Here is a 12,247-nt window from a genome sequence, read left to right on the forward strand (position 1 = left end):
CCTATATACAAGTTTTATTCACTGGAATGTTTATTTTGTATTGCGTATTCTTGGATTAACCCTTTTCTTTCATGCAAGCATTTATTCTGTCACTATTCGCCTTAACACCATTTGCAATACACAGTTTGGAGACTTGCTTGCAATACAAACATTTTAGTTTTTTCATTTTTAGGTGATTTTATATTAATAAATAACATTATCTGATTTCAAAATTCGTAAATTACATTGCCTTTGAAAAAGTGAATTTTTATCCCTATATTATCATCGAAAATTAGTATTGTCAGATTAGAATAAAATCTATGCGAATACGGGGCTGGATTGGAGGTTGTAAATCTTTGTGGAAATTCAATATTGGAGAAGAAATAACCCTAACATGCCTTCGTAATGAAACATGTTCCCTGTTTGAAGAATTGAATTGGCTGTGATTAACGTGATGTCAGAGGCATCGAGATCGGAAATATAAACGATGGTAGGATCGTCTTTATTTGTTCAAAGTAGATGTAATTAAGAGAAGTATAGAGTTAATTACAGCTTAGAAAATATGTGTTCATTTTGTTATGAACCTTCTGTATCGTTGAATATTTTACGTCACTAAATTCAATAGTTCTCTTGGCTGTTTAGTGTTTAAATCTTATGGAGGGATTGATTTCATTTCAGTTATTCTCTATTTACTGTTTGTTGTATTTTCATTATCTGGTTACGTTCATTATACTTTCCGTTACTTGTCAGTCAGCAAATCTTTCAGTAATTTAACTTTGAAAGGAGTTTTTATATTTTGTTCTGTGATTTACTTTATTTTTTGATGAATATTCCTGGTAAGATTTATTCCTGTCAATGCTGAATATTCAGTTTCTTTCATTTTCTTGTATGCGTTTAAGTTGATAGGATTATGTTCTATGGTAAATAAAAATATTTTTAAAATCATGGGATAATTGACAACTTTCATACATGATTAAATTTTGGAAGGTCAAAGGTCAAGGACACAGTCAAGCAAAATGTCCAATACATGTAATCAGACATAAGTTTGGACATTGTTGTCGCAGAGACTTCAGACTTGGATCATGTTTGCCTGTATGAAAATCCACGCAAATTAATACATGCAAAAGGTCAAGAAAATACGTCTTGCCCCTTTAGTTTTGTTAATGGATTTTACAGTAAAATATTTTTAGATATATACGAGAGAGAGAGAGAGAGAGAGAGAGAGAGAGAGAGAGAGAGAGAGAGAGAGAGAGAGAGAGAGAGAGAGAGAATACATTTTTATATAATCGTAAAGCTCCGCTTTTGGATGTTCCTGCTTGAGAAACTCCAGTGTTTCCATGTTTGCAGAAACTGGAGCATCTGATTGTTCTCATTAAAACTTAGGCAAAGGTGAATAAATTAGGTTCTGACTTTATCCGATGCTTTGGATCCTAAGACGCAGAGGAGTTTTATTTCCTGAGAACGAAATTTTCCCAAATTGTTTACTAGTGTTGGAATCAGATGGATTCTGAGTCATGTAGTGTCTATTAATAGACCTTAGGTTCATGTAAAAAGTACATTTCTATTTCGTGCAGATACGTTTCTTGCTTCATGTTGCTGCAGATAACCATGATTATATTTACAACGTAAGAAAACTAATTATTTCATTTTCTCTTCCGTGATTGAGGATTGAAATCCGAACTTTGCATTAGACAAACTAACGAAGATGAAAGTACATCGCATAATTTCCGAGTCAATTTTTGCAAATGAGAAAATTTTCAAATATTTAACCAAACTTATTTAGTAGTGATTGAGTCTCCCTCTTAGGTTTTGTTAATAATGTCAAACCTAAAAATTATTACCATATAATCTCTTAGTGAAAGGTTATTAATATATTATTGTGTATTTTACTCGTAATTACACTTAATAAAATAAAGTTGAATATATCGAAGAGTGTTATTCTGATACTTTGGCATGTTGACATAAATCTCGATTTTTAGTTTATAAATAACTGATCTATTAAATAATTGGTACTAATTTTGAAAACATATTTTAATACTCTATTCATCACTTACTCTAAAAATAGTTTAATTGCAACATCCTTATTTCCTTTCTTCACTTGGCCACTTTTCCTGTTGGAGCCCTTATTCTTGTAGAATTCTGCATTTTAAACCGGGGTTGTAGCTTTGCAAGTAATAATAATGATAATATTCATGATAATAATATAATATTATTAATGACCATAATTTAGTGTCTCCACGGAGCATATACAGTACATAGATGACCACTTAGAATTATTTGTTTAGTTAGTAACCTTAACCTGATACTATTTTCGTGTGCAGACGCCACCTTATTAAATTAGTCATGCTACGTAACTAATAAGTAAATAGCGGTTGTATGGCATTCTTGTCATGCTTGAAATTAAGAAAATCTTATTTTCAAATTGGGCTGCATATCATCTTCCCCCCCCCCTCTTTAAATTTAGATTGTTTTATTGTTATGTTCATTTTGTTTCCTTCTTATTCTATCCATCCGGTTTTCTGTGTTGTTTAATATGTCTCCAGTGTTTCCTGAACTAAGTCAAATTAGGTATTATCTGAATAAAAGAACCTTTACCCAACAAGTTAGATATTATTTTTAACTAATGTTAATATATTTGGAATTTGATAATGTCAGTAAAGGGAATTTCCATTGGCGTTTTAAATGTTGTAATATTGATAGATCATACGGGAAAGTTTTGTGACTGTTTTCGTTAAAGCTCATCTATTTTTGGTCGAACAATGAACTTTTCAGTACATCTGTCTCTGGTGAAAATTTCGTCAAAATCCATCGTGTAGTTTTGACGTAATGATGTCCACAGACACACAGACAAATAAATAAATATACTGTCTATTTAATAACCTCTTTGGCGGAGGTAATACAAATAAGATATTGTTTGCGCTAACTGTGAAGCGATGGTCTTGTTTTTTAAACTATATATGTATATATTTTAGAAGTTTTGAGTTATTGACCTCGCCTTGAGACGCAAAGGATCTCCTCCAATTTCTTAAATGGTGTTCTCCAGTTATCCGTGGTCATGCGAAAAAGTTTTATCGAGTATGTTTATATCCGTCGATGTTTTAACTTTTCTTTTTTACTTATTTTTTCTGGGTCTTTTATCCGATACGAGTTCGGTAAATTATTTTTTGTTATTTGTTTTTGGTTTCAAACAGGTGCAACCTGTGTCACTTTATTTAGCATTGTACAGTTGGACACATGAATTCCTGGTATGTCTCGCTCTGAGGAATTGCACCCAGCCACACCCTTGTAACGCCACGAGTTTTTATGTTTAGCCCAGATCACCACATTTTTGGTTACTCAGCGCGAAGTAAAGATACGGCAGGGTGAACTTCTTTTGAGCAAGGTGTACCAGGGACTCTTGAATCCAACTGTACATATTCAGAATGTTAATAAAATTTGAAAATAGATAACTCTAATATTTTCAAATAACCACAAGATAAACTGCTTGTATACCTACACAGAATTTACGAATGGTACAGAATGTGATATCTTGTGTTACGTATTTCAAGAAAAACCCCATTGTGGAAGAAAAGAAAATTTGTGAGTTTTGGGGGGAAGGAAAGATAAATAAAATAACGTATATATGCGAGTTTTCCAATTATATTTTGGGGTAGGGTTATCCTCTTGATGCCTCTAGTAATAACTGATGTAGTTTTTGGTTTCCTTTAAGAACTTTAGCTATTTCATGTTCCTTCAACCCAATCATAAAGGTTGTTCGTTTATGATCAGTTCATAACTTTACGTCGTGAGATGTTGATTCGCAGATAAATCCGATGTGTAATGAATCGTCAGTGTGATTGATTGTCTCTTGTTACTGAAACATTTATTTTGTTTATCTCTTTTAGAGTAGGAGGAAAAATTGACATACATTGAAATAAATGTTTTACGGGATTTTTCATAATAGATTATTCTTATAGGAATAAGGAATGTTAGATGTAAAGAAACAAACCAAATAATTGCCTGTGCATAGAGAGAAACAGGATCGTGCAAACACTCGCACACTGTTGACGAACATTTCTTGTTTCAAGTTGCATTGTCATTCCCAGAGCCTTTTACGTTTTCAAAGCTTGGTATTCACTCTGTCATCTGTTGTTTTATGCACTCAACCATTACTGGCTTTCTAAAAAGGACTCTTTTTAACATACAGACTAATTAGAAGATGTGGATAAAAGGGTGGGGACTTCATTAATAGAATTGAACAAGAGTTAATTCCAGGCTAATGGGAATTTGGTGTTTCCAGCTGACGTTGAGAAGAGCGGATAATGGGTGTCATTAAACCGTAGTAGATTACTTAAAATGGTTTTTATCTGATCGTTAAGTTAACTGTACGAGAGGATAGTGACTTTTTCTCCTCTACTATAATTTAAACTATTACAGAAATCAATAACTGATAAGAGTTATGTGCTGAACGATATTACAGTTATTACATCTCTGATAAGAAATAGGATATTTCTGAGCTTGTTTCTTTTTTCCTTCAATATTATATAATTCATCGTAATTGATGCAATACTTCTTGCTAATTTTTTTACGAAGTATTCTTTGAACTGTCACACTCTTTGGTTGATATTTTCATTTCAATGAAGAATAGATATTGTAATTTTTACATTTTATTTCACCTTATAGTTGTCGTGATATCCTCGTAGAAGATCATGTAGACTTATTTTTCTTCCTGATATACAGACTGTCGTCTCATTTGTGACCTAGTACTGTATTAGGATTACACAGTAAGCTCCCCCCCCCCCTCTTTTCGTTTATTCAGTCAATAATGTTATTGAATAAAGGCTCCTTGTATGGTTTTGCTGTAACACTTCGCCTTTGGTTGTGTCATTTATCTGACGTGTTTCTATATCCCATTAAGCATTGGTGCACATCGCCTCAGGTGAGGAGTCATTGTATTTGATTTTGCATTGAATAGAAGTAATTCAATTTGGTAATTTTTTTTATTGAAAGTTGTCAATTTTATCCTTTTTATGTGAATGTAGATAATTCGTTCGTCTTTATTCTTTAACTTGTCTGATAAACTAGGCGTTATGAAAAATTTGTCTATTGTTTGGGTAGGTAATTATAAAATTGTCTTGGTATATACCGCTTACTAAAAATTTGCAAGATACTTAATCCGTATGGAAAAAAATTAGGTCAGCGTAATAGAATGAATTTTGAATCTTTATTTTATGTGCACGTCACATTTTCTTAACATTGACTCATTTTCTGAATCTCTGTTTCTTTTCAATGTTTGTTCTCAAACTTTAGAATTATGTTGGTTTGCAGAACTTATTTTGCCCAAGTCTCAAAAATATTGCTGATTTTCTTTTACATTGGTTTATGATTTTCCAGTTCCAGCGATCTCCACTTCAGGAGCCCATTTCCCTAATTGATATGATACAAGGGATTCTATTTGTTGATCATGACCTAAATGGTGTCAGTATTTGATTATCATTTCAGGTGATATAGTTAAGTATTAAGGGCTGGTCACTTTTCCCAACACGCTCCAACACTGTAACGGTATCTTCTTTTTGTTGTATATCTTGCTCTACACCTCACTGTTAACACAGCCTCTTTAAACCTGTCTGTTCATGAATCATTTTGTTTGAATTATTGTGACTTTCGTGTCATCAACCTGTCTTATATAAACTTGCTATCCGTTGAAATAAAGTCAGTTGCATTCACCTCGCCTCTCAGTTACAACCCAACGGCTGAAGATTATGCTGATCACCACAGCGTTACTTTTGATAAGACTAGGACCTTGATTGAGGTGTTCCTATGTTACTTTTAGGATTATTGTTGAACTACAAACAAACACGAAAAATATGAACCAAAACATGTTAATCATAACCCAAAACTGTTTTTTTTTTTTTTCATTAAATATAGGAATCATTATCGACTCCAAACCGGAAGCTAAGCTAAAGGAAATAAATATTCTTGATAGAAAGAAAAGTAATTTTTTCTTGGAAAGCCAATCCAAATTCTGTTTAATTTTGTCCATAATTAAATTTTATAGAATGTTCAAGACTTTAGATTATTAATTTCTGTCTAATGGTTACATTCAAGAACAAACAAAGTTACTGAGAACGTTAAGGGCAATACTTCATCTTTGCAGGGTTGTAAGGTTCACAATAAGGCTGATGGTCTATTTTGGAGGGGCCCATTCATACCATATAACGCTAACACTTGACTGCTTAGTACTCTCTCTCTCTCTCTCTCTCTCTCTCTCTCTCTCTCTCTCTCTCTCTCTCTCTCTCTCTCTCTCTCTCTCGTTAATGTACAGTTAAGGGACTCTTTCGATAGCTCCAATGGTGGGCCTTTCTACTAAAGTGCTTTATGGTCGATAGCCCCTTTAGACCATTAAGGGTGTTTGGAATATCTCCTTTGTATCGCCTGTTGTTAATTTTGTTGACTTTTTCGTGGCTTTGCTCTAATATTAATGAATCAAAAGAACGCTATTGAGGTTTGATGAGGTTTTATGACTATTTTTTCCCAGCCATTTTTGTTTGTTTGTTTGGAAATTGACAAAAGCTATAATAGCACATTGAGTTTACAAGAATATAACACAAAAGGGTCTAATAAAATGGAATCTGCTGCGGTTTTGGGTCTAGATATTTGTTAAAAGAAAGTCATTACATATTGAAGAAGTAGACGTAGGGAATGTCACCAATATTTTGAGAAATATAACTTGGCTATAAATCATGCGATGAAAGAATAACACACACACGCGCGTGCGCGCGCGCTCTCCATTGTATATGGACGATCAAGGCATCTGGCGTAAAACTGCGATTATTGAAAAAGTCTTCTGGCATGTCCATGGACCTGGTCAGGATACTGGACTTTGTGAACTTACTAAGCTACGTGTTTAGAGTTTGGACTTTTCAGTCATTTTAGCTTGAAGGATTCCACTGGATATCCATCTGTTTTATAAAAGTAGGATCAGTTTAAACAGCCTTTTGTGTGTGTATCGTATTTCCCTTCGGATAAGACTTATATACAGTATTCCTTTGAACTATATATACAAAATCTCATTAATGTGACCAGAATTAACGTTGAATATTATTTTCTTTTTTTGGAAAGGGGGGGGGGAGCGTAATGGAAGAAATGAATACACATAGGGGTTATTGTCTAAGGATAAGAGATTATAGTACCATAAAAGAAGAGATGAGTCACAGAGTAGTTGGCAGTTTGCTGAGCCAACTCCCCTTTAATATCCCGGATAAGATTTATTGGATAAGCGTTGAATCGTCCCTGCCTGACGTTCTGCTGGACTCGGGTTCTAGACCCGCTCAAGCGTGATAGTTTCTTATAATGCCTGCAACCTTACCATCCTTGTGAACTAAGGATGGAAGTGGGGTTACCCCATAGGTCTACCTGCTGAAACATCAGTAGCCATTGCCTGGCCTCCCTGGTCCTAGCTTGGGGACTGATCATATATATATATATATATATATATATATATATATATATATATACATATATATATATATATATATATATATATATATATATATATATATACATACATATATATATATACAGTATATATATATATATATATATATATATATATGCTGTATACATATATATATATATATATATATATATATATATATATATATATATATATACTGTATACATATATATATATATATATATATATATATATATATATATATATATATATATATATATATATATATATATATATGTGTGTGTGTGTGTGTGTGTGTGTGTGTGTATAGAAAACTAACTTTTGATTTCTGTTTGCCATTAAGAAATTGTAAATGGCAAAATGTCTATTTATGATATAATTGTTAATATTTATATAAAACAAATATAACCATTCCTAGTCTACTACTGGACAAAGGCATCAGACATGTCATAATTCTTGTCTAGAGGTTGACCATTTTTCACCACCATGGCCACATCAGATTGGCGATATTGCGATATTTTAGTCTGACCACTCATAGAAATTATTTATAGTATGGGTGACTTTGACTAGTATAACTTCAACGATCATAGACACACACACACACATACACACACACACACACACACATATATATATATATATATATATATATATATATATATATATATATATATATATATATATATATATACACAGCTTAAATATCTTAGTATATTTCTAATAAAAAAAATATAGAACAGAAGGTAAAGGAATAACCTCAACAATTCGTGAAGTAAAAGTTGATGATGATGGAACAGCAAGAAAACGATGTAGAGACAGAGAACGAAAATATTATTTAATCATACTCTCATATCCCTGAAGAATGAGAAGACTTTCAACAAGTTATAAGAATACAAATTTCAAGCAAATATTTTGAGTCAGTGGACATTAATATTGTATTTAACAATATTTTTAATAACAAAATAAGGATTACTTCAGATAGAAATAATATTTATTATATCTATCAGTATTTACTTTCATGAATTAAAATCTACTGTACGAAATTAAAGGTTCCAAGTAGGGAAGGAAGTCTTGTATCAATCACTTCCGAGCGAATTTCTTCCGGAGTTCCAAAGGAAATTTTGAAGAACTCGTCCGGACACTTAAGGCGGAATTAGAGAAATGTATAGAAAAAAAAAAAAAAATTTTCAACTTGGCAATTAAATATTCATTAAAATCACAATTGGGAATCATTTAGAAAAATATTTTTGTTTTTTATAGTGAAAGAAATTCTAATTCCAAAAATAAGTGTATAAAGATTAATTAATATCTAATTTCACATAAATTTACATAATAATATCCGATATTTTGAGTTGAAAAAATTATTTTGACTTGAACGTTCCAAATTCCTCTCCGTCTTCAGGGATATGATATGATGGTTAAATACTCTTTTCTTTACTGCGTTTCATTCTACCTTGAGGCGTCAGTGACCCTGGCAGTTATGACGCCGCCTATTGTCGATGACCTTTGTAGTTGCGACGCTAGGCAACCTAATTAATCATTGAATAACATCATATGGATTAAACCTCTGATATAGGCTCTCTCTCTCTCTCTCTCTCTCTCTCTCTCTCTCTCTCTCTCTCTCTCTCTCTCTCTCTCTCTCTCTCTCTCTCATGGAAAACGGGAGAGATAAACATGATTTTTAATTAGCGTTTGCCTAATTTAGTCAGTCTGTTCTTTCTGTTACTAAATACGAATTTCTTTCTATCAACAATCATATAAATGGTGACAATATATCTCTGTCTTTAGACAAGTTCCAGACAAGAATAATGACATCTCTGATACCTTTTTCCTGCAGTAGACTAGAAACAGCTGTATTTGTTGCATATAAGTAAACAATTATATTCTAAATAGATATTTTTGCTATATCCTATTTTCAATAGCAAATAGGCATCAAAAGTATATTTTATACACATGCACATATTTTTTCATTGTCATACCTCGACTTAAGAGCGCAGAATGGAATAGTGGCTTTTTCGTTATGAAAATTTTACGTTTTAATATTGACAGGTTTCATTTACTCAAGATGGTTAAGATGTAGGTTTTATACTTGAAAATATGCTCTGGACATAATTATGGGGCTTAGTTTTCAGGGTTTTCTGAAATATTTAATTGAAAATAAACCACTCAGAAAAGACTAGAGCTTAAATGTATGTTAATCAGACATCGAAATGGAGCTTATTTTTAGTGTTATTTAAAATATTCCATTCAGAATAAATATTTCAGAAAGGAGACTACAGCATAAATGTATATTCTAGAGTCAATACTTCTTACACCTGAATATTTATAACTTTTGCAGATGTTCCGAACATTAGTTGGACCTCAATGGAGAAAAATTGTACCTAATTCCCATTTGATTACAGTGATCATAAAAAGGACTTTTGACAATAAACTTTCATTTGGGGAATTTCACCGTTTGACCTTTTATATAGGCAATGAATCAGTCTGACTTGATAGTACTGCTTTGTGCCGTGCTAAATTTGATCTTCCGTAAACAAATTGGCCATAATAAACCTTACTAGGAAATGCTCTCTCTCTCTCTCTCTCTCTCCTCTCTCTCTCTCTCTCTCTCTCTCTCTCTCTCTCTCTCTCTCTCTCTCTCTCTCTCTCTCGTGATAGAGTGGGTTTTAATATTTACTATGCTTGATCCTGTTGAAAATGTAAGTGACTTTATTCATGAAGATAATGAACTTATATATAAAGGGTTGAGGGCAACATGGCACAAAAATTCCAGCCATGTGGAACATGCAACGGCAAGCTTAATTCTTTTTTTATTAATATCATATATATATATATATATATATATATATATATATATATATATATATATATATATATATATATATATATATATATATATATATATATATATTATCAGTGCAAAAGAGAATGGGGGATTAAAAAGAATGTATCAGCATTACTATGTATGTAACACTTGCGGTGCCATACTAATGATAACATTTTACCGAACCGCTATCTCTGACTTTTCTTTTGTTTACATTAAAAGATATCGTTGGCAGTTACACGTAGATAGAATAAGTGTCTTAGGAATTTCTTGGAGAATAGGGCTGGCCGGAGGGGGGAAGGCCCGCCCAGGCTGGAGGGAGGGGGGGGGAAGGCCCGCACGGGCTGGCGGGAGGGGGGGGAAGGCCCTCCCGGGCTGGCGGGAGGGGGGGAGGAAGGCCCGCCCGGGCTGGCGGGAGGGGGGGAAAGCCCGCCCAGGCTGGCAGGAGGGGGGGGGAAGGCCCGCCCGGGCTGGCGGGAGGGGGGGGGAGGAAGGCCCGCCCGGGCTGGCGGGAGGGGGGGAAGGCCCGCCCGGGCTGGAGGGAGGGGGGGGGAAAAGGCCCGCTCAGGCTGGCGAGAGGGGGGGAAGGCCCTCCCGGGCTGGCGGGAGGGATGGGGGGGGGAGGAAGGCCCGCCAGGGCTGGCGGGAGGGGGGGGAAGGCCCACCCGGGCTGGAGGGAGGGGGGGGGGAGAAGGCCCGCTCGGGCTGGCGGGAGGGGGGGAAGGCCCTCCCGAGCTGGCGGGAGGGGGGGGGGGAGGAAGGCCAGCCCGGGCTGGCGGGAGGGGGGGAAGGCCTGCCCAGGCTGGAGGAAGGGGGGGGGAGAAGGCCCACCCGGGCAGGCGTGAGGGGGGGGAAGGCCCTCCCGGGCTGGCGGGAGGGGGGGGAGGAAGGCCCGCCCAGGCTGGCGGGAGGGGGGGAAGGCCTGCCCAGGCTGGAGGGAGGGGGGGGGAGAAGGCCCGCCCGGGCTGGCGGGAGGGAGGGAAGGCCCGCCCGGGCTGGCGGGAGGGGGGGGAGGAAGGCCCGCCCTGGCTGGCGGGAGGGGGGGGGAGGCCCTCTCGGGCTGGCGGGAGGGGGGGTGGGAAGGCCCGCCCAGGCTGGCGGGAGGGGGGAAGGCCCGCCCGGGCTGGCGGGAGGGGGGGAAGTCCTGCCCAGGCTTTCGGGAGGGGGGGGGGGAAAGCCCTCCCAGGCTGGCGGGAAGCGACCAGCCCCGCCGAGCCAACAAAGGGATTTTGACGAAGGAAAAATCTATTTCTGGGCGAGAGACCTGTGCCGCCCAGTGAAATACTCCTAGAGCACTTATTTCTAAGGAATATAACTGCTATATATTACCAGAGAAAAAAAAAAAAAAAAGCATAGGAATGCCAGGTTGAACCCAGCTCGCTCACCTATATAAGGTGTCGGTATAAAATACTGGGGCGTGATAATTCACAACCAGAGGTCTCGCACTATTTAGATATCTCCTCTTCAAAATCCCCGCCACAGCGAGGTGCCGTTCAACACTACTACCACTAACCCAACCCACGCCAGTGACGTCACTCCTTTATAGCACTTGTTGTTATTAAGTCCAACATGTTTTTTTCTCGTGTTTATCCTTGGATTTATCATTATTTTATAATCGATGGCCGATTCCCATGATACCCCATCGAAGTTAAGTACTTTATCCATGTATGTTAGCGAGATTGGGCAGTGTAACCTCTGTTTTTATTAATGGAGAAGTGTTTATATATGAACGGCGTTCCCGTTCTTACCGTTCATGGTTCGTCTCTGCCCTTTTTTCTCGTTAGTTCGTCAGTCATTAATATTTGTTCGAACTTTTAGGAGTTTTTTCCTTACATTTATATAGTACACCCGTCTTTATGCTTTCATCTAGCATTTATTTTATGTTATCCTATGATATCAGTGTTAGCGTTTCATCAAGGAGTAGGTTATGTTGGTATGCCTGCATTCGTGCATATTGGTGGATTGCGTCACCTTTGAGATTGTTTCGC

At 36.4% G+C, this 12,247-nt stretch overlaps 1 protein-coding gene across 1 annotated transcript in view; it reads left to right on the top strand.

The window, feature by feature from the left end:
• Positions 1 to 4,783: 4,783 nt before the first annotated feature.
• LOC137633331 (uncharacterized) overlaps positions 4,784 to 12,247 on the top strand; it is a 34,957-nt gene continuing 27,493 nt past the window's right edge. The window contains exon 1 of the mRNA XM_068365583.1: positions 4,784 to 4,897. Coding sequence (XP_068221684.1) covers positions 4,784 to 4,897 — 114 coding nt within the window. The remainder of the gene's footprint in view (positions 4,898 to 12,247) is intronic.

This window comes from Palaemon carinicauda, chromosome 3 (assembly GCF_036898095.1).
Source record: "Palaemon carinicauda isolate YSFRI2023 chromosome 3, ASM3689809v2, whole genome shotgun sequence".
Lineage (NCBI taxonomy): Eukaryota > Metazoa > Arthropoda > Malacostraca > Decapoda > Palaemonidae > Palaemon > Palaemon carinicauda.